Source organism: Pholcus phalangioides, unplaced genomic scaffold (genome assembly GCF_987345545.1).
Source record: "Pholcus phalangioides strain wild (caught in Gottingen) unplaced genomic scaffold, Ppha-v1.0 ptg000042l_1, whole genome shotgun sequence".
NCBI classification, from domain to species: domain Eukaryota; kingdom Metazoa; phylum Arthropoda; class Arachnida; order Araneae; family Pholcidae; genus Pholcus; species Pholcus phalangioides.
In genome coordinates this window covers 8,240,330-8,264,749 of record NW_028301628.1, presented here as the reverse complement: position 1 = coordinate 8,264,749, position 24,420 = coordinate 8,240,330, and the positions used below count along the sequence as shown (strand labels likewise).

General features: G+C 35.0%; 1 protein-coding gene across 1 annotated transcript in view; it reads right to left on the bottom strand.

Moving 5' to 3' along the window:
- Positions 1-3,045: 3,045 nt before the first annotated feature.
- The window catches only part of LOC149064417 (DNA topoisomerase I, mitochondrial-like), a 38,003-nt gene continuing 16,628 nt past the window's right edge, over positions 3,046-24,420 (bottom strand). Inside the window, exons 11-18 of the mRNA XM_089255411.1 lie at positions 19,362-19,506; positions 18,858-19,001; positions 17,662-17,913; positions 15,567-15,681; positions 15,323-15,450; positions 13,634-13,728; positions 12,865-13,014; positions 3,046-6,040 (exon numbers count right to left, since the gene is read on the bottom strand). Coding sequence (XP_089111537.1) covers positions 5,938-6,040; positions 12,865-13,014; positions 13,634-13,728; positions 15,323-15,450; positions 15,567-15,681; positions 17,662-17,913; positions 18,858-19,001; positions 19,362-19,506 — 1,132 coding nt within the window. The 3' untranslated portion in view covers positions 3,046-5,937. The remainder of the gene's footprint in view (positions 6,041-12,864; positions 13,015-13,633; positions 13,729-15,322; positions 15,451-15,566; positions 15,682-17,661; positions 17,914-18,857; positions 19,002-19,361; positions 19,507-24,420) is intronic.

Here is a 24,420-nt window from a genome sequence, read left to right as displayed (position 1 = left end):
ATGCAAGAAAATCGAACTGATTATGGTGCAGGTGCTGCGGCGTAGCCAGAAATTTCGTTCGGGGGGGGGGGGAGGACCAAAGTGACAGAACAATGGATTTGGCCATCTTTTTCCCTTTTTTCGGTCATTTTCTCACATTTCGGGGGGGGGGGGGACCAGACCCCAAGTCGTCGTCCCCCCCCGCTACGCCCTTGTGAAAGAGGATGTTCATTCTGGACAACACACTATTGGCGTTTTTTTTCTTTCCTTTGGTCAATTTTTAGTGGGAAGACAACTGATCCAAAAAAACATGAAATTGCTGCCATCTGTGGTTTAAAAATAGTACTACTCGAGAGTTTTTCGTTTGCTTTCTAAATAATAGGTAACAGCACAAGTCCTATATCTCTGTGGCGATTCATTAATGAATAGATGGCGCAAGAGTCGCAGTATTTGAACATGGACTTGAAACTTTCAAGTTTAATTGCACTCATGGCCGCAACTAGAAAGAAATTTTGTGCCCCCCCAATACCTTCTAGAGCACACTTTCTGTTCTAGAAGGTGTTTTTCCCCGCTGCCCGTAGTGTTTAACGGGAAAAGGATTGTAGTCAGTATACCCTTCTTGGTCAAGCACCGGGGGGGGGGGGTAATACCCCGCCACTTCCTCCTTCTAATTGCAGCCTGATTGCGTTACCACTAAACTGACAATGTTTCTGCGGGAAACAACGGAATTTGGGATCTCAAATGCCAAAAAAAAAAAAAAAATGCTAATTATTTCCAAAAATGATGGCAAAGGTGAACACATCCGTAAAATACGACAGAAATCTAAAAAAAAAAATTGAGAATTTGGCAGGAAATGAAACGTCCATGGGTGAAGACGAACTCGTAGGTCTCGGGGCATGATGATGTTAATACATATGTATGTCTGCTAGAGCCTGTACCTGGGCAAATATGAATTTTTGGGACCCTTTCGAGAGAAACAGGCTTTGAGGTCACCTGTACAACATCTTTGATATCTTTCTCCGCCCTTCAATTATTGTTCATAATTATATTCATACTTCCCAAGAAACTTTATTGCCGTTGAAAATGTTGCCAAATGTGAACAAAATCGCTTAGATAGAAATCCATAAAAAATTGTCAAACGGCAGGAAATGAAGCACCTATAAGTGGAGATGATGTCAGTACATACAATCATGGCCCATAGGCTGGGACTTTTTACGGGCCCCCCTTATGGTGAATTCATAGCGTGAAAAAAATGACAAAAAAAATGAAAATCATCCCGGGCCCTAGGGCTGGAGCCTCGTCAGCCCACCCCTTGCGGGGGCCATGCATACAATACGCACATAATCGATGATGGTGGAGGGGGGGGGGGGAAAGCATATCTCCACTCATGTCTGTGCAACTCTCTAGGCAGGTCATTGAAGCAACCATGCTCCCCCCCACAAGGAGTGGGCTGACAAGGCTCCAGCCCTGGGGGATTTTAATCATTTTTTTGTTTTTTCACGCTATAAATTCATCATAAAGGGGGCCCCCCCGTCAAAGATCCCAGCCTAGGGGCCATGGAAGCAACTGCACAGACACCTTGTAAACATTCCTCTGAGGAATTTCCAAAGAATTGGTACATGCCAAAATGTGTGTTCTGAGTATGTGTGGCTTTCAATGTATTTATGTTGGTAGAGCTGTGCTTGTTTCGTGTTGCCATCCCTTATTAGAATATTGGAGTGAAAATGGCAAGTGCCTGAATTTTTCATGTCAAGAAAAAAGAATCTGAAATTCGAGCAACCGTGGCTGTAGCTGCGCCTTCGTTAGCAAAAACTTTCCATCGCCTACGGGATCCACGTGTTTCTCATACAGAAAATGTTTTTTTGTAGATACAAGATTGCCACAAAAGGGTATTCCAATTGATTGTAATATTATAACGGAAAAGGCGAAAAAATTTTACAGTTCTATACAGGAAAGGACTGGTGAAACGTCTCACGTAAAAAGTTGAGGCTTTTACCACCTCCATATTTCATCAGAATTTTATGCACGTAAAAAAGGTTTTATATAGATAATCCACTCACAATCCCGGGCTGATGCCAAGCATCAAAAGAGGCAGGGTTGTGTCGGAAAAAGTTAACGAAGATTTATAGTAGTGCCCCCCTCTTCTATTGCCAATTATCAAATCACTCGCGTCGTTCTCCCCATGAAGACAGCTATCAACTCGATGTAACGTACAAGCCATTTGACTAAAATGAATAGCTGAACCAAATGACTAGCGAGAATTGCACGTCCGCCCAGTGGTACACAAGGGCCGGAGACCGCAGCCTGGGATTTCAAAAGTGTGGAAAAGTCTTGAGGGATAAGCAAGAAGTCGGCATGTTGAAGTGGGAGAGATTTCAGAATGGTCTAAATACTTGATATGAAGAAACGGCAAACAGAAATCACAATTTTCTTTCAGAAAACATCGCCAACAATTGCGGCACCCCTCCTTTACATACCCTTCTACCTCTGTCACCTTGCTTTCTCATGATGATCAATAAACACGTGAAAAACGTAAGGTTTCGGTTATTCCCAAATTTCCGTATTCGAGGTCACTCCCGGAACGTAACCCCCGCGAATAAGAGGGATCGACTGTATAGTCCCTTGAACTGTCTGTTTCGGTTGAATCTACATCAGCAGTGGACCGTACAACTAATCGAATAGGGAGGATTGTACTTTATAGAAACCTCACATAAATTTCACTTTTCATCTTGAATCATATTTCCAGGACGTGGCAAATCTCAGGCACCAGGTCCACTTAAGAAATTGGAATGGCACCTAAAATATTAGATATAACTAAACTAGCATCTGAGTAAGCACAAAATTTTCAGAAATTATGTCAGTCGATATGAAAAGAGGTCCCAATGTCTCAGATAATAATGGTGATGCTTCAGTACGTCGTGATCCACTTTTTATAGTCCCTTCCACCATAATTATCTCTGAATTTGGGAATTGCTGCACAATATTAATGCTCAAATGTCCAAAACACACACGAAGATAACATTACAATAAGATTAAACCTTTTCAAAAAATAAAAATCGACCCAGATCCAACAAAACTACTTTTATTTTGAACACGTTTCATAATATACAGGTATATGGTGTATAAATAGTTAACAACTCAGAATGAAAATAAAGGAGGAAAAAAAAAAAAACGCAGTACAAAAACTGCACACCCCAATAATTTAAGGACAGAAATATTCACAACGACAGTCTCCGAAAGTCCTCGCAATACTGCCTCCCCGACCTGAATTACCAGATCGGGAGGAAGAATGAATCACAAATTAACGCACAGATAATGAAGATTGGTGCTCACAATATATCGCCACATAAAAAATTATTTTTTTTATTCATATATATTATCTTCCCAAAACATTTTTTTTCTTTCTGCAGTTATATTTGATTAAACTGAACACTCCATGCATTGTTAAATTAATCAAGAAAGATTTTGCAAAATAAAAAAACTATTTTTTAAATATTTAATGGCAGCACCACAGAAAAAGCTCTGCATTTTAAAAACAAAAAAAAACCCCAATTTTATTACAATAAACAACAGAAAGGCCTAGAAATAAATATAGCTACAAAATTAAACTTTCTACACCTGCAAGGACGAAAAATACCATACACATTAGCTTGATTAACTCGTTTTGCTCACTGTCGATGCTATAATTCAATTAATACGTATAACACACGTATATTTCCCTTAAAGAGAATTCTATTGCGGGGAAAAAAATTAACTTTTCTAGATTCACAACTAATCACGAAAATGTGTAGTAAAACAAGACCAAATACAAATATTACAGGGTCGGTATAGTAATAATCAGATGATATATTCAAATCGTGGTGCAGTGTAATATTTCATTTCTGTAGTTGAAAGATACACAGCCAAAGCTTAGATTGTTAGTTATAATGTGTTGAATTTGACCAATTGTTATTGTTATTTTAGAGTAGAGGTCTTCAACCTTTTTCCCCAAGTGCGAGCGCTGCTAGTACCCATCATCAAAAGAGAAGAGCACTATTTTTGGAAAATTTGACATACAAATGCATGAAATCAGGAGATGACTTCAATCCTAGAATTCATAATACACTAAAACGTATAAGGTAGTTAGTTGGAATATTAATCAAGTGTTCACGAATGTGCAATCGGACACAAGCAATGGTTGAAGGTGCCTGCTTTTTAGAGCATAAAGAGATTTCTTATCAAAACAAAAAAAAACAAAAAAATCAGCAAATTAGATGAAATTTTGTTTTTTCCCCTCGATATCTGTTGTGCCAATACTGAATAAATTCCTGGTGAAATATTCTCTCTTTATGGTACTGATAGGCTTAATGTGAAGCCTAGCAATCTAGTCATATTGATCTTCAAAATTGTTTGGATCCTATTTACAGCTACACACAGCCTTTATATTTTTAATCCAGAAAAAATAGTTACCTAAGTAAAACTATGCATTAATAGAATGTCGTTGATTGTGCATTATCATATTTTTTCCCTTTACAAAGCTGATGAAAAAATGCAAGAACATCAACCTCAAAATCTTATATAAATTTCAATATTGCATTAAAACAAAGGGGGAAAGGGATTTGCATTGTATCGAAATGTTATTTTGCTGATTCGAGCTGTGTATGCCTCCTTTTTAATGTTAAATATTTTCTTTAGTCCAAAAACAATGTGTTTCAAACAAGGCGTGCCAAAATACAGAAATTTAGTGTCAAAACCTGTGGCATGACAAATTCCTTACTTTAGTCATGTACTAGGTGGGTATATTCAAAAAAAAAAAAATTTAATCTTTTTTTTTTTTTTTTGGCAGTTCACAAATCTATTAATGCTTTTCTTTCATTACCAACCCCAACAGCACAAAAAAGAAAAAAAGTATATTTTACTAAAACTCATTCGTCCTCACAGAAGAGGAACCCAGTGTATTCTATTTCCCCATAAGAGGTAATGGAAGGATATTTGATTTCTTCGGACTAGAAATCATACAATCAATCGTTTTACGACCTATAATCGATATAAATTGAATCAAAAGTAATTATCTTATGGTAATTACCAATGAATTCGTAATTATAAAACAGATCATACTAATAAAAGCGATACTATAAAAATTCATTACATTACACAAAATTCATTTCGTACATTAAAAAGATTGTATCATCAGTGGAAGAAACGCAATCCCCAGCACACAAAGGCAAAAAAAAGAGAAGACGAAAGAAAATCTAACAACCCATCTTTGTAATGTAATCTAAGAAGTTTCAATGTAAAAAAACAATTTCTTCCATTCAATAATATAGTAAATCAGCAATGCTCATGTCATCGAACATCATACATATTAAGTCGATAATTCTTAGATTTTTTTTGTTTATAATACATTAAAAAGTTCATTCTTTTTTTATATATATAAAACGTCACCACAATGCTTTCATCCGAAAATTGGTGAGAGTATTTTTTTAGTTTGCACAGAAGAACAAGCACAAATACAAACATACATTTACACACACACAGAGTAAAGTTTTGCACAGAGCTACTCTCAAGAAGAATCACATTGCTGACTTGGCAGAATACTTTCCAATAACACCCCCCCCCCCCACACACACACACCGCTGTCACCGCATCACCTTCTTCCCTCACACAGAAAGTGCATTCATGAGAGACCGGATGCACAAAAATCACACAGCAAAATCTAAACGAAACACTTCGATATGAATCCACTGAAGTCATGCACGAGAAGGCTATAAACTTTGATGGCTTTTATTTTCATTGATTTGGAATGAAGATGCCTGTTTTTCGGCAGACAATGAATTTGGATGTGCTGTATGATCTCGAATCTAAAATGGCTATAAACAGTACAAAATGGAAAGCGCAATAAGCTGATGAATGTTCATCTCTTTTGCGGCTATCCATAAAGTCAGCCCCTGTAATGTCCCAAAGGCTGACAGCCTTGGATCAAAACTCGAAGTCAGGTCCTGCCATTTCTATAGCCCATCTAAACTTGTCTCTCTGAGTCTTGTTGTAAATTTTTTCGATAGGAACACCCCATTTCTTGCACCTGAAACGATAGGAGGGAAAAAGAAATAAACAACTTGAACCCTTTACAACAGGAAAGTAAGGACATTACACACTACTTTGACGTGACATAGGTGGTGGTCTCACATCAAGTCGATGATGAATTCCGATTTGCGAGAATTCTGTGAAGTTGGAATGAGACAGGGTTCTTAGCAAAATCAACTCGATCAATTTCCCTGACTAAAAGAAAGAAATGACTCTGGAAGAAAGAAATATATTAATGTAAATATAAATTTTGTTCTTCAAATTCTTTTTTTCACTCCACAGAACTTTCCCCTTTCATCAAATATTTGCATATTTCTCTGAATTTTGCCAAGTATTTTACATTTTTCCAGACTTTTCCCTGATCATTTTTCATTTCCCTGACTGTGCAGGTTGCTGGGAATCCTGTAAGTTTGTATTAGGCTACCTAGTCTTGGGCTCTTATGAAAATGAAAATCTATTGCACAGCTGCCAACTTTATAGAATAAGAATTAGGGAGGTTTCCAGCAGATCCCAATTCTGTACAAAAATAAATGAAAAAAAAAATAAATATAAAAGAAATATTTGAAAAAAAATTGGGGGATTTTTCATTACTAAGAGTAAAATTTTAAGGATTTTTCACCTATGTAAAAATGTGACATCGTGCAAGCTATCGCCCGGCAACACCAAGTCAAAATTCTCGCCAACCATTACGTTATCTTTTATTACTATTCTCAAATCAAATAACAGCAAAAAAAAACCTCCATCAGGCACAAAAACACAAAGCATTGCCATTCATCTTGCCAATTTCAGATGTTGAAAGGCAGTTGATACTGGCTGTTTGTCTAATTTTCCACCCAGAAGATGAAATACTTTTTGTGATGCCATTTTTGGGGGTAAAAAACAAAAGCAACTGTCTTTTTTTCCAGGTAAATTTTTAAATTTTTTTTCCCTTCAAAAGGTAGAAATTTATATAAGAATTTTACAGGAATCCAGGAGAGATGGAGTAGAAATCTGGAAGACTTGGCAGCTACGCTACGGACAAGAGGGGGAAATAATTTTAAAAGGGGCAGTAATTTTAAAAGAACGTGAATGATGGAGATACTATGTTCTTTTCTCGAACATTCTAATAATTCCTGTTACTATGCAGAAGTTGAATGATCAACATAGTTCTCATTCTTAGAACATTTGAAAGCTTATTCAAGCCAGAAAACTTATGAACACCAGAACGTTGCCACAGGACTTATCCCGCTGCCGAAATCTCTTCTAGCCCAGCTTCGTAGCACATTGGTACAAAGGAAAATAACCACAACATTATTTTACATTCGTCAGGTGTGATAGTTATTGTAAAAGCAGGAAATTGACATTATTTTTGAAAATTTAAAGTTTCAAAATGAAATTGTCTGGATCTTTCTATTCTAATCAACAGATTTTCTGGGACAACCCATTTTTCTAGGATATTCATGTAATTTTAACTGTTCCAACCTTTTTTTTAAAGTAAAGATATCCCTTGTTTTCAATGAAGCCTACTTGAATTTATTTTTTACTGGAACGAAGGGAAAAAATTACTTTGCCAAATTTTTTCCCAAATTACAATTATGTTATAATAATTATGACTATAAATCTGAATATTCACTTTTTATTAAACTTTTTGTTGGTAGCGCTTGATCCCTCACCATTGGCTTTTTTTGTAGTAATTGGCAACTTTGTTTCACTTTTGGCATAGTATTTGAGGATTTCCTGTATTTGGAATACCAATTTCACATATTTTTCTGCAGAAACACATGGTCTGCTTACATTTATAAAAACTGAGGAATTTTCTTTAGTGAGTTTTCATTTTTTTGAAGTACAATTTAAGGACTCAGGGGTTTTTTCTATAAAGAATTCTGACAAAAGATCTACAATTATTTCAACATTATAGCATTGTTAAAACCAAGACTATAAGGTGAAAGTTAATCTACAGCCATTTATAATGCTTAGATACACCAAAATGCTTAATTAATAGAATCTGGAATCACATATTCACATGTAATCAGAACTCATTTGAATGGATAGATTTTCGCAATTTTTAAAAATTCTCAAGGGTTTCCTCAAACAGGGGTCAGCACGGATCATGGCCTCAAAACTAGTGACCAAAATTTTTAAAAAAGTGACCAAATAGTGAACCAAAATATTTTTGGAAAGACACCAAATGAACAATGAATTTTGATTATTACCAAATTGAATGAATTGAAATTGAATTTAGTTTCAACTTTGCATTTCAATAGAACTCATTGGAATTGGTTCTTTTTTACATAATAGTGTGAAATAATTAAATCAAAATCAAATGCATTCTGCTAACCAGAAAAGTTTTGAATAACTTATCAAATTTATCAACAACTATGTGTGAGAGAATAACAGTAGCAATGCCTTCCCCCATGTTGCTTTCCACAACCCATCTTAGAATCAATTTAAGCAGGGAAAACTTCAAAACGGGAAAAAGTTTTCACATTCAAAAAAAAGAAGGGGAAAAAATGAAACTAACACAAAATTTGATAAGAGAATTTGTCCCATCTACATTCCAGTGGATTTTTCATTCGTGTTATGCTATGAATGACAGTATACAAAATGTACTCAAACTTTTTTAACTAGTACAAATTTGATTTACATACCTAGGTTTGTATAATACGTTCCAACAAATTTTAAGAAATTTAATATAATAATTATAAACTAAAATTAAATTTTTAGCAATATTATTTTAAATTATTAAATTAAAAAAACTACTTAAATTATAAATTATTTAAATTATTAAATTGAATAAATTATTTAAATTATTAAATTGAATAAAGTATTTAAATTATTAAATTAACTAAATTATTAAATTAACTAAATTATTTTAATTATTATACGCTGAGGGAGGAGCAATCCACCCTCCCCCAGCGTCAATGGCAGAGCCTATCTATACATATATATGATGTATATCAATTGTCATCGTGCCACACCCCGAAGACCTTCACGTCTATCTCCACCTATGGCTGGACTGGGAAAAGTGGGCGAGTCTACTATTTTACAGGCGGGAGGGGGGGGGGGCCACAAAAATAATACTGTCCTTGGGTTAGGGAGAAAATAAATCAGTTTTGAAATTGTTTGGTTTTCGAGAGAAAAATTTGTAAAAATATATATTTTTTCTTTTTTTTTTTACACACAACATACAGCCCTGCAAAAAAACCACACATCTACTCCTTTACCCAGAAACACAGGGGTGGGAAGTGACAAAGTCCATTTCGGAACAGCTTTGAAGCAGCAAAATTCAGGATTCGGACCAGTTTTGGAGCAGCAAAATATAGGATTTGGAGCAGATATTTATAAATTGGAGCAGGGAAATTAACAAGAATATTTTCGTTAACCCTCACCCCTTTTCAAAATAAAACAACTGCACTGTCTTTTGTTATCAAACATCTTTTCATCAGCTTGTTTTTTGTTTTTGGTATTTCAGGCGTTTGAAAGAAAGGCTGCCATAAAATTTTTCACACCAGTCTATTTAAGATGATTTTTGCTTACTGAGGGCACTATTGGCTGTCTGGAACCACAGCACTTCAAATGGGCTAAAAATTTTCTATAAGTTTTCAATTTTTTCATACTTGGAAAGAAATTGTTGCAAAATGGGAGAGAATTTCGGAAGAATCAACACGACGTTTGGCAATTAAGTACTCATTATTTGGTGAGATTGGCGATCAGACACTCGTTATTCGGCAAAGTTTCTAAATTAGCATTCGTAATTCGGCGAAAACACACTTTTTACTTCCAGAATGAAAATTTTTTGACGCAATGACGATCAACTAAAGTAATTTCTGCTGCTTCCAGTGGGGACTTTTTTTAAACTGCAACTGTGACTCGCATTTGCGCTTTAAAGCTGAAAGATCATTGCAAACTATCTTCAGTTGCACAATCACGGATATTATCAGAGTTTCGCGACGGAAAGGCAGATAGTTTAAATAAGGTGTACAGTGGAATAAAACACGCTCTTAGAAAGAATCGTTTCGCGGTAAGCAGGAACAACAATTTTTGGCGTCCTTTCCAAAATTTCGGGCATACGAAGCAAAATTAGCTATTTGGCACAGAAAAATACGAAAATACACTATTGGAGCAGGATAGCGCAAGATGTTAATTTTGGCGCAGTGTTCCCACCCCTGGAAACAGTATAATTTTGCCCCCCCCCCCCGTAATACTCAGCGGCCTTCCCCGGTAAATTTCCCATGAACCTTGTAAGCACCAACGTGGCGACTTTTTTCGCGCCAAGGAATCACTGTTTTGCGGTAGTCAATTCAAGATGGCTGACAAAAGGCACATAAAAAATTACAAAAAAATATATAATTTATAATATGAATTAACCTAATATACGGCAATATGCAAAAATCGATAGATATATATCGGGAAATACGGAAAATTAGGATAAAATGAACACAAAAATCGAATCAACATACGGGATTTATAAATGCAGTTGATACAGAGTTTATGGATGCTGTAGTCAGGGCTACCCATTTTAGCGTGAAAAAAAGTCGCCACGTTAGCGCTGACTCCTCCCGTAATTTTCAACGAACAAAAACAGTGAATTCGCCCCCACCCGATTTACCATGGCTGTAATACAATTGTTTTTTCTGGAGGGGAAACGTAATTTTACTGCCCCTTGACTGTGAAATTTGATAATTTTGCAAAGGAATTTTTATTGCGTTTTCTTAAATATACCATTCCATCAAAAACGCCGTCCAAGGCATTGCCCCCCGCCCCCAGATCTGATTACGATATGTAGCAACCCGGGTCGAAAATTTACTATCGCCCGGGGCTGGCATAGACTCTTAACAGAAAAAGAGTAAACTCTGCACCTTTCCTCGTTCAACACCCGTGGAACCAGACCCCCGCCCTCTCCTATTGCGGTCATAACAGCGACTCGAGACAAATACATTTTAATAACTTCCGAGGTCTAAAAATGGGATTTTTTTTACACATCAAGAATGGCACGCAAGATGTCGATATTAAGTCAACAATCAGTATCGTGAAGATGCTTTAAATTAAGTTACGGCCAGAAGCGGATAAAGGTCAGTTGACGGCCCGGGCATAAAAAAAAATTAATATTAGGCCCTTTAAATTAGGGAAAAAAATGTAAAGTAGGGGGGGGGGGGGCAAAGGTGCGCGCTCGGTGTGCCCATCGTTAAATCCGCCTCTATTTACGGCTCGTGTGCACGTTAACTGAGTTTTTATCAGCCTGATGACCAATTTTCATCTGATTTGGAAACCCTTGTGTTAAACTAAACGTTGAATTGCAGGATTCTGTGATTTTTTCATAAACAGTTCTCCTTTCGATCATACCTGGGGCTACGGTTTCTTGTTGAGATTTAAATCCAGTTAGAAAAATAGTATGAATTTTATTTGTAGATAGATCGCGATTTTCAATTGGATGTTTTTATTGTAAGTAAATTCAAAATATCTGCAAGCTTCTTTAACCTTGGCCAGCTACAAGAGTATTCTCCAAAGTGTATTAATACGCTTAATACGTATAAATAATACGCGCTTTGGTATTCACCCGCTGCGCGTAAGTTAGCATCTGCACGGGCTCTCTTAAATCGTCATTTCAAATCACATTAGAAAAAATTAACAAAAGTAGCGATCGAACAAACAACAAATGTAACTTGCTCGATGCTCCAAGAAAGGAATTCAGCCCTTAGGACTAAAACTTTTTAAAACAAAAAAATAAATAAATAAAGGATCAATTTTAAAATAAGATGAAAATGAAAGAACGAGTGAGCACATGGGGAAATAAGAAAGAATGGTAGTTGGGGGGGGGGGGAATTCTTTGTTGTAAGTATATGCCTTTTATGCTAGTTTTTTTTTCCCGACCGGCTTTTCCATAAAATGATTCTTTAACAAGGTTAAGCTTTCTTTCCAAGCGCCTTGAAATCAAGTTATGCTGACATCACACGGTATGCTCCCGGGAAGATAAGATGCCTTCGATCGTAGTTCAATGAAGGGAGGGAGAAAATTAGCGATATTGAACAGGTAAAGTTCTTCCTTAAAGAAAAGAAAAACACTGAGACAGCAGAAAAGCGATGGAGACCAAGGTTTTTTTGCTAAAAAAGTGGAAAAAGTGACCTGGGCCTGAAAATACCTAATAAAAGTGACCAGTTTCTAAAAAAGTGACTTTTAGTGAAAAAAGTGACCCATGCCGAGCCCTGCTCAAATTGTTCATCTAAAAAGAAACACCTTTAACCACAAATTTAAATGCCCTTTCACCTGAACAAAAATTACTTAATCCTTTTATAAAGACAAGTTTGAAATGAAAATTGGTAAGATGTGTGTTATAAACATCTGAAGGCTCGGCACATAAAAAAAAAACTCCTGAAAATTAAAACTTTCTCTGATTAATAACCAATTGTTCATAACAGTACTGTAAACTGCAGTTTAAACAGCCACGTATTACATTCTATCTTTTTTTATTTTACACAACTAATTGAAGTACACCGAAAGGTTCTATTCTGAACATTATTTTTCCCCATTTCTTACTTTTCTCAATCCTAGATCTTCCAATCATTTCCATATAATGTGGATCACTTTTACCATGTTAAGTTCATCTTAATTACCTATCCATTTGACAATGTAGTATTACAATTTCATGGGGACAGAAAAAAAATTTGTAATAAACAATATGTTAAATATTGTCTGAGGCTTGAATTTTACAATATATTGTTATGATACATTCAATTTTACTATGAGCAAACTTGGATAGTTTACTCTTAAAGTATTGTTTCAAGAAATTATGTTGCGAATGAGTGGTTAGTGGAAAATACTCTTGTAAAGAAGATAAATATTTACCATGCAACAGATATCCTTGGATCAAGATAGTTCAGTTTGGATGTTCCTAATGCAATCTGCTTGTTTTCCTCTTTATCAGTTGCTTCCACTTCCAATTTCTTCAGCTGTTCTTCCAGTTGTTGTAGCTTCTTTTTCTTCTTTTCAAGGGTGCTGCATGATATATTCAGGTATTTAAGAAAACAAACAAACCTCAGGTATAATAAAATAAAACATGCACATATAATTGAATAAATCCAAATACTCTTTATTTCTTCATAAAAATAGAAAATTGAGTGAATATCTATTTTAGGGAATCAACAGTCCAAACCATATAGCATTTTCTCTGAAACATGATCAAAACACCAGAACTAATCAGTGACCTATTTATCAACCTAGAGTATAACTAATTTGATTTCTTAAATTCCTTTAATAAGCATTGAGTTTTAAAATGGATGGAATTCGTTTTGGAAATGAAATTTATCCTATGTTATATAGGTGAATAATGATGCTTCTCACTATAACAACACTTTAACAAAGTAAAAAGTAAAATAAATCACAGGAATTAAAAAAATTAAGCATTTTCCTCAATTGGAAGGTTTTGGATTTTTTTCCCCTCTCAAAATCAGCATTTTTTTTAAAGAAATATAAAAAATTTCAACTTTCACATCTTATTATTAGTAGACAGTTTTAAATTTGTTTCAAGTAACTTTGCAAAGCATGGAATAATTAAGGGAAAAAAACCTTTTTTTGGGCATAGTATAATCATTTTTCTATGACAAAATATTCTTACATCTTGTCTTTTGCAGAGCCAGAACTTTTTGCATCAGCTTTTGCTTGTTTGACTTCTTTTTTTACATCTTTTATTTGCTGCAATTTATCACTCATCTACAAGAAACAGGAATATCAGTTTTGAACCAATGCATCAAGGGAAAAAAATTTATAAAAATAATCTCACTTTGAGGAGTTTGTGAGTTGAATGCTATATTTATTTTCGTAGCTAAATGAATAAATCATGGCTAGAGTAAGGAATATTACAGGTAAATGATTGTCAGGAAAGAGTAGGTGCTAGAAATTTGAGAACTATGGTTGAGTGAACAAAAAAAAAATTACATCCAACATTATGCATGTGCAGACATGCCAACATTGGCTTAAAGTTTGTCAGTAGTTCAGCTTTGCCATGGGTAGGGGTGATGGGGGTACCCCCTCACAGGACAACATAATCATAGTAGAATAAAAAATAATCACTCATAAATTTATTTTTTAATTTTAATTCAAAGTTCATTAAATACAGCACCTTAGTGGCACTGGAACCTAGAGGGCTCAGGCCATATGAACCCCCTCCCGAAACAATGTTCCAAGGTTGCAGAATTCATGAATATTCAATGCAATCCCAACCTGCATATACGATTGATGGCTGTATAGTATATAAGGACGTCTAGCAAACCTAGACCCCATCCCCGTTTTCTTTGTATCAGAGCTCCTATGGCAACTACGATGAAACATTCTTTCCAACACAACTTCCATGAGCTCGACCATGCACTATGCAAATGAAGCCAGGTCTGTACCCTCTGCTCTGAACCATTCAAACACCTGTTTTTCACCCACAGCGTGGGGCAGTTTTGATGGGAAACAGGTTTGTGCGCGTTTGGGCATTGAGTAGAGCCAAAGCCACCCAGACACTACATCTAGGGGCTTTGGTAGAGCTTCTATAACAGAAAGCCTTCGCGTGAAGCTTTGATGTCACTAAAATTGTCCATTTCACCTGCAGCCATTGGATAAAGCAAGACCATATAAATGAACACTTTTTTTCTTCAGTATATGCAATGATTATAGGTGGAATGAGCGACTTCAGTGATGTCACGAGCTTTGCATTGAGGCTTCTGCTATTAAAGGTCTTGGTAGAGCAGCAGGTTTAGATGCTGCTTTACAGATTGCCTTCCACGCACAGACAAAACAGATCAGCTCAAAGTTCATCTTCTCTTGAACTCTCTCACATGCATATACGAATTCATCGTTACAGTAAAGATCAACACAATTTTCTAAAAATAAGTAAAACATCACAAGAAACTCAAAGACCCGATTTTTTTAAAACTAATTTCCATAGTATTGAGAGTGTTTCCCACAGCTTCGTAGTTCATTGTCACTGTCCATAGTAACTACAAACAATCCGTAGCAATTGGCAACTCTGCATGTGACATCACTTTAGAGGAGGGGGAAGAAGGGGCTTATGTTTGTAAATTTTTCCCTTAGGAAAAAAAAAGGCATTTTTACAATTATGGTAAAAATTCTGGAAATTAAAAAATTTTTTGGAAGTCTGGGGTAGATGGAGTTGAAATAATGGAATATCCCAGAAAACCCACACTTTAAAGGCAATTCAATGGCACTGAAACACAGGCGCAAGAAATACTTATGTACAAAAAATATTCAACAAGATTTTAGAAAATTTAAAAAAAATTAATTTCAAACAATAATTGCAAACCTTGTTTTTCAAGTTTTCCATGCTTTTGGAAAATGTTTTTGGGATGGAACGCTGATGGTTACACAAGACTGCAACTGCCCTATTTGCTCTGTTGTAAGCAAGAATCTTCTCTGGTACAGACATATCCTCTATAACAGAAAATATTAAATCAATGTACTTCACATGGATTCTCAATTGTTCCTAATTTGCCTGTTTTACATAAGTAAATGAATCAAATAATTTTACTTTTTTTCTCAGATTTTACCTTGTGTAAGGAGATCCAACTGTTCTTGTAGTGTTTTGGAAGCATTGTAAGTACGGAAGACCTTAGCTGTGAGGCCTTCCATCAATTCATTAAGGTATTTGTTGAGGATGGATGTCTAAAAAAAGAATGAAGCCTTATCATGAGAAGAAGCATGTTTAATAATCATATAAAATAGTTAAAATAAAATAAATCAGTTTATAAAAAAAAGTCCTGGAAACTAAACGCTGAATTATGATAATTGAGTTATTCTTTAGCAGTATCTAGTGAGAAATACACTTGATAAAAGAAACAAATTCTGCATATTTCAAATCACAAAAAATGAGAGAGATAAAAAGCTTTGGCATTGTCTTCAGATAACCTAATCGCAACTTAGATAGTCAAACTTATTTGCCTTGCCACCTGCTGGTATAATAGGGTTCATGGTTTCCAGGAAAAGCCTGGCTAGGAGCAATCTCATGAAACTAAAAATTGTAACTCTACCTTGTTTGACCAAAGTAGAATTTAACCATTTCCATCACTGTGTCCCCATAGCAAGACCACCTGTTTACATTGTTTTGGAAAAATGTCTACCCTTCTAAGGGTGAAAGCAGTGATTCCCTATTTGGGTGTTAATGCCCCGGGAGGGGGGGGGGCGATAGAATGTTAGGGGGTAGAAGTTACGGGTATAACATACGATTCTATGGGTTAGATTGCATTGGGGGGTGATAGGAGAAAAAGTTTCTGAAGAAGGGGGGGGGGGGCGATGGGACAAAAAATGTTGGGAAACTGGGTTAAAGTATTTGTAGTCTTTGTCTACTCAGGAGTAGCGTCATAAAAATTCAAGTCCAAAAAGTATCCGGATAATCCGAGGCACTGAAAATTTTTGAATTTCCTTCTTAAGACTCCCCTTTCTCTTTTCTTACCAAGAACCCACCTCCTTTGTTTTTTTGCAGGAATACTGCATAGTACGTATTTATTGTATAGTAATTTCAGTCTAAAAAGGACCAGACAGCACCCATCCCAAAAATGGTAACTGGTGTTAGGAAATATTAGGCTCCCTTGAATGGATGTAGACCATTTTAACTTTCAAGGGGTCGCTGAAAAAGAGGAGCTAGTTTGGCCGTTGTCTTCGCAGTGAACAATGTCATTGACCCCCCCCCCCCAATTGCTTATGTAAAATCATTGAAAAGGCAGTTGAAAGCGTCCCAGTATCACTCACCATCAAGCCCATCCTCAACTCTTCTCAAAATCACTCATATATTTGCACCCTCTCTTTTCACATTAATTTTTTTAAGCACATCTATATCTTATTGAAAAATTAAAAATACAGTATATATGCTAGTACTGCTTTTGCTTGTCTTTTTTTTTCAAAGTAAAACAAACATTTAAAGCATTTTTATTGTTTTTCGGATTATTCTATTTTTTCGATAATCTGAGCTCTCTGGCCTCTGTCCCATTCACCTCTGGTTATCAATACTCTACTGTATCTACAAAAAGCTTACTCGACACTTAATACGTACGTGTAAGTCAGTTTTTATTTATTTTCTAGTCTTTATTGTTGATTTATGTCACAATCAATATCATTTACTTTTATATACATCTCAGTGTTCATGCGCAAATGACTTGGAAGGCTTTGAAATGTGTGCCCCTATTCTGGCACATACTTGACTTTTCACTAGATCCCCCCCCCCCCATAAAACTAGTGAACTGAGATTTTTAGTGATCTGCCAACATTATATTCGGTATTATGGAACGATTGTTAAAAACGTAGCAAGGAAAAAAATTATTTCAGACAATTTTTGTGGGAGGAGAAAAGTGAGAAATCAGCATTAATGGATTAAATTGAAATTTTGAAAAGAAATTCCAAAAGACCCAAGTGTCAACCTCCAAGCAACATCTCTAAATCTCATCTATTGTGTTCATACTTACAGTACTAAAACAAATCACATTTTCTTACAATTTTAATACAACTCAGTCATACAAAAACATAAGAGAAGTATAAAAGTATGAAATGTAAAGTTGCATAAATTCAGTATGAAAAAATGAAACATAATATAAGTATGAATTTTTACAAAGCTTAGTGATAGTAGTAAAAAATTAAAAAAATCCAAATTACATTTAGTCTGTCAAAGAGATCATCACCAGGCTGCTTGCCTTCCATAAATAAATTCAGATTCTTAAAGGCTCGTTTTTCCACAGGCACAGAATTCTGGTACCTTATGGAATCTTTACCCAGAAAGTCAAAATCAACGACATACTCCTTGCCATCCTTTTCTTCATGTAAAGTTATGTGCTCCACCCTTAGTGAACAACAACCAACTGTATCTGCAGTGTCTTCATCCTTTTCATTTCCTGCTCTTAGAGCAAGCTATATGTATGCGAATAAAGACATTTATTAATTATCAGCTAAGCTTTCATCAGTCCTATCAAATAACAAAATCTTGATACAAACTAATAATATAGATGCTTGAATAATTATACAAGGATTGAATGAAATATATATACATATTTTAATTGAACAGTTCACAACACATAAGACATACATTCAGAACAATTGGATAAACATCAAAAAGAAAGAAAATCAAAACAGAAAACAATAAAAAAAACTATATTTGCAGCCTGGCAGACAGTTATGAAGCTAGCTCCTAACTGTGCAGGTCTGAGTTCGAATCCCAGTTTGGGCATGAATGTCTACTAACGTTAACAAATTCCCTGGACAGATCGTAAAGATCTCTTGGGAATACGTGATCAAAAAAAAATTTTTTTTAATGACAAACATGATGAGACGGACACTACGTGAACTCAAGGGACTAATCGCCCTTCCAGTAGGTGAATAAGAGTTAACTTGGATAAGCAACAGCCTTGTTATTGTATTGTGTATCAATTGGCTATTATTTATTTAATAAAACCATTTTTTTTTTTTGTTAATGAACAAAGAAAACAATTTTTTTCCTCTCATTATATATCAATAGGAGTAATTATATTTTTAATGATTTTAGAATGGATTGTTGTATGTTATTTGATGATCTATTATTGTTGTAATATAAGATTCTAGACTTGTGTTTATTGAGAATATAAAGATATTGTGATTGGATCTTATGTTATTTATATTAATTGCATGATAGATTCATTATTTTTGATGTGAAGTATATGTATATAAAACTCTTTTGGAATAATGTTTTATTAATTTCAGCCACTTTGATATAAATTATTTAATCTGAATAAAGTTCTATTTTGTTTCATTTCTAGCCATGCTAAAAATGAAAAAATTAAACATTTGCTTCGAAGCAAAGTAAGCTATATCTTACTAACCTTATCAATGAAATACAATGCCACAGCTCTTTGTCTAACTTTCATTTCTTTTGATTTGAAATCTGCAGAATATGTTTCTCTTATCTGACCAGCGTAGTTCTTAAGTTTCCGAGCTGTCTCGTACTTCTGCCAATCTTTTTCACCCTATGAAAAAAAAAAAATCAATTATTTGTAAACAAATACAAATTATTAGTTATGAAGAACTACTAGCATGTAATAAGAAGCGGATTAAGGACGGTTGAGTCTACAGACGCAGAAGGAAACAATGGTTGGTATTTGCAGAGCCTAGTGTGCCCACTGTTAAATCCGCCTCCATATGTAATGTCACAGGAGATGTGCAGAACTTATGGGAAAAAAAAAATCACATTTGCTTACAGAAGAGACATTCGTTTTTCTACACAGTAAAGAAAATAAACCACAGCTTCATGGCTTTAAAATTTCATTTTAAATTTATGCAGTCATCAATATAAACTAACAAAGTATCTCATCAAGTGGTAAACATACCTTAAGCTTTGAGCTTGGATTGAGCATAATGTACTTTGTGGAGTTAAGTATGTTTTCATTCCAACTGGCCAGCCACGTGACTTTGTTGTCATGAAGAACTTTCTTCCACTTATGACCAGCAGGTGGTTCTGGCACTTTAGCCTCTCTATTAGTGAAAGATAGCACCAAGAATGATAAATTAATAAACTGTTAATAAGATTTAATAATACAGTTAAATTTAGATATTCCATAGATATTCCTTAGATATATCATCTGCAGACAAGAGAAAATATATAAGTAGAAATGTCCTCTCCACTTGTTAATACAAGATTCCTCGAAAGACTGGTTATTTTTAGAGATGATTACTAGGAAGAAAATTCATCTCTCCCTACCTGGGGACTCAAACCCTGGTCTACCGTTTGCCAGACAAGTGTTCAATAATCTATATGTATATACAAGCTATGGAAACAGAATATTTATTTCTTTGGAGTATATATGTTGAAAGGCAGTGTACATGGATGGCGGCATCAATCAACTGATAGCTCGTGAATGAAATAGGCCACAAGATGGCTACATGTATGTAGAAATGTTCACTTGTTAATACAAGATTCTTTGAAAGACTGGTTATTTTTGGAAATGAAGATTACAAGGAAGAAAGATGAAAAAGAAATCAAAGAGGTATTGACAAGTGGAGAGAACATTTCTACATACAGTCGCACCCTGTATCCGCAGGGTGGCCACAAATATGGGGAAATCTGTAAATAACCGAAACAATAGGTTTTTTTTGTTTATCTCGTTTATTGAACATCATAAGATGATCAGGGTGAAGCAGAGGTATACAGGAATGTAAAATAGGGTAAAGCAATTATTGGCAATGTTTTCTGAAAGAACATTGTGATTTCCGTTTTGCCGTTTCTTCCTCTTCATATCATTAAGTATGTTGGAGTATGACGGTATGTTGACAAGGCTTCCTCTACCAATTTTTCTACATGTGAAGAATGTACAGTGTAGAGGGATCTATATCATGAAAATAATCTACTGCTGATTTGAACTTGCGAAGCCCTTCCGCTACATTACTCATGGTGAACTTGTCTTCCACTTCTTTATCTTCATCTGATTCCGCTTGTTTCCTGAGCAGTCAGCTGCATTAATTCCTCCTTGGCCAATGCCTCTGAATTGCTATTAATTAGCTGTTCGACTTCATATCTATATCATCAAACCCTTCTCCACCCACCTGTTTCACTAACGTGACAATGTCTTTTATAATCTCTTCAGGTGGCTCTGTAGAAATAGTTGTGTCCTGGAGCGCACATTGTGGCCAAAGGTTAATCCAACCAGAGCTGACTGTTTCTCTCTTAACAGCTGCCGCAATTCTAGTGATGACAGTAATGGCATTAGCAATAGTGTAATTCTTCCATAATTCAGGACATTTTCTGCATTTGTATCTTTTTTCTATGCATGCACAATCATCTTCATTGAGTGACATGTATAGTGAGCTTTGAATGCTTGAAGTACCCCCTGATCAAGGGGCTAGATGATCAATGTTCATTAGGAAGTACACAAAGGACTTCCACACCATCATCTTTAACTCATTGACATCTGGGTGTCCAAAAGCATTATCCAGTATCAAAAGAACTTTGAATGGCATGTCTTCACTCTCAAGGTACCTTCTGACTTTTGGAACAAAACACCATTTAAACCAATCCAAATAAAGTGTTTTCATAGTCCAAGCTTTCTTATTGTTCATCCAAAATACTGTGTGGGACTTATCCTTTCCCTTTAACCCTCTGACTGCTCATCCCACGATTTCCACTGGCAACTCAAATGTAGCAAAATCTGCTCATCCCGCAATTTCCACGGGCAACTCAAATGTAGCAAAATCTGCTCATCCCGGGATTTCCGCAGGCATGTGTTTTTCTTCCTTTATTGAGGAGCGCATCCCGTTTTTTTCGTTTAACCACTGACATAAATTATATACAGTATTAGACGTTTCATTTATGTTTTGGCCAACAGATGTCGTTAGTTGTCCACTAAATTACGGCATTTGAAGGCACGTGGTATTACCGCTCAAACTTCACTTTTTGAGTGAAAAAAACTTAGACAATTTTTGAAGCAATTTCGGTCCACAAATTGAGCAGTCAGAGGGTTAATGGTAACAGATTCATAGATTTGAAAATGCTGATGTACTCTAACCAGGGTTGGTTTGGTTTAAACCTTGGTTTTTTTTTTCAAAAAATCAAAAAAAAGGAACGTAAATATCATTTTTCCTTGAAAAATATATTGGTTGATTATTACCCAAACTTTTTCATTTTTACCACATTTTATATTCTTGAGGTACATTCTGATGGTATATCTTTAAATGGCATAAGATAAGTGATTTTTTTTCCAAAAAGTCTCATAAAAGTGTCCTGTGTGTGTGTGTGTGAATATACATATATATATTTTTTTCATAAGAAGTATCTTAGTTATTTAAAGTTATATACAAATGCCAAAATCATGTCTCATTCTTATACATGTTCTAACCTTTGTCTAAATTCTGACGCTCTATCTTTAGCAAATTCATTAATAAGGATTGCATCACATCTAAATGTATTATCTCAATGTGGTATATTATCTCACAGGGGTTTTTTTTTTGCTTTGCTTTTTTCCTTCACAAAGAAGCAGCACAACAGTAGTGACACCGTCATTCTAAGGGTAGGTGGTCTTAGGTACAATCCAATGAAGCCACCAGCTGTCCCTAAAGGTAGTTACATTACCTCACAAATGTTTTCATTTTCTTTCCCATAAGAAGTAGCACATCTCGTACTGCATATCACCGTCTTAATATTCAGTATTTTTTTATACTTTCATGATTAAGCCCAGTTAATCAAGGGTTCTACTGTATAGTAGTAGGTTTATGAAAAATAAATCAGGTAATCAGGTCATACAAGGTGATTATAATTTGAAGTTTTGATTCCAAAACTATACAATAAGAACTACTAGTCAGAATGATTTCAAAATTTACATGGATACTCCTGAAGCAATGGAAATTTCTTTCGCAAAAGGAAAAAAGTGCAAAATGTGCAAGTAGATGATGCTATACTTGGCCAGCAGTATAATCAATTTTGTGTAACCACATCATTTAGGCACTTCAACAGCATCGGTGTGTGGATAGAACTTTATCAAGATGCACATTGTAATACCAGAAAAGCAGCTGCTGAAGACCCATTTTGACAATAACAGGATGCAACCTAACCCTTGCAACTTCTGGCTGTGGGGGGGGGGGGGGGGGGGAGAGAGAGAGAGAGAGAGAGAGAGAGCGAGCTCAAAATGTTATGAACAGTGGTCAGATAGCAAACTTTGAATTTGCAATCTCCAGATCATCCCCTATATGTTAGAAGTTTCTCAGGAATATTAACTTGCGGGCACGTTTGGTTTAATGAAGGTGAATTGCAAGCACATCCACATCATGGCCATGGCATACTCTGATCTGTTGTTGAACAAGAATTTTTGTGCTTTCACCTCATAGCCAATACAGTGGACAACATATTTAACATTTCTTGAGTAAGTTGTAGTTATTTGTTCAAATTACTTTTTTTTTTGTGATGTTTCCATGAATTATGAAATCATGCAATGCTATTAAGTTATATTAAGTTTATTAAGTTTATTTACGGATTACGTTTATTAAGTTATCTTTTTGCCATGACTGGCTATCATTTTCATTCTGCGAGCAAATTTCCCACATGTTGGATGTCATTAATTTTACATTTTTAAATATTTTTTCCCCTTTACCAAATAAAATTCCATTTCTTCATGAATATTCATGTCAATTTTTAAGTCATTCTGACAATCATTCTTTTTTTACAGTGTTTTGAAATCAGAACCTTAGTTATAATCACCCTGTATATTGTAAATCATTGCTAATTAATCTGCATTATTTATGCTTCATTAATTACATTATATTCACCTAATTTTTGTTATAGTTTTTGCAAAATAGCTTCCTAATTAAGTATACTGAAAGTAACTGGAGAAAACATCTTTATATTAATTACATGATTAATAACATTAAAAGAATTTTCTAACACGAAGTAATCCATTGAGTTAAGCAAAAAATGATTTAATTGCAAAAGTTTGTTAAAATGTAAGAAATATTGATTAATTAATATGGAAATAGTGTTAATTACATTAATAAACATTTCATTTTAATTAATTATTACAAGTTTGAATGCTTTTTCAGAAATTTTATTGTTTTTAATGTTAATACTATTTAAAACAAAAACCTGGTTTAAACCAAAAAAAAAAAGTTTTTTTACCAACCCTGACTCTAATTCACGACCCAGGGTATTAAAAAAATCTGGGTCCCTCTTGAAAAAAAGTCTCGCCTTCCCTCATAATTCACTGGTATCTCTAGGATTTTTTTACAGCATGCCCCAGGTTTTTGATCACATGCTTATATCTATTCATTGAGACAGAGAGGTGGGCCATGTTCTGGGTAGGAGGAGGCATCTCCGTGAACCAAATAAATAATTCATTTATAAAAACACACATACTCTATCTAAAGGTTAATTTACTTTCATTGTCTATTAGCAGAAAAAGCTTGCAAAGAAGCCCATTAACACTGAGAATTTAACATATGGAATATAACACATGTAATAAATCAAACGAAATATAAAGTTGATCCCGCTTATAACGTTCCCATTTAGAATGCTTTTCCACCTTGTATGGCGACTTATTTTCATGGTCCCAACTCTAAGTATAATTCTCATTAAGATCTAGGAAAATGTTTAACACTTTGAACAGGCATTCCAAATCCTTTATGATTTTTCAAAAAATGTGCATTTGCAATCATGTAGGAATAAAGCGAATTTACGCTGTATAGATGTTGCCTTCAAATGCCTGCAGACAGCCGCGAAAGTGCCATAATTTCCATTATGTAATCAAAGGGGAGAAAACCTGCAGGAGAACAGAAAGATCCAAAATTTTAAAATTCTGTACATGACCTCTCATTAAGGGAAGCAACTAAATATCTCCAACAACCTGGGTGTATATCATTACAGTATACGAAAGTGTAAAACCACTTTTTCGAAATCGCGCAATCATG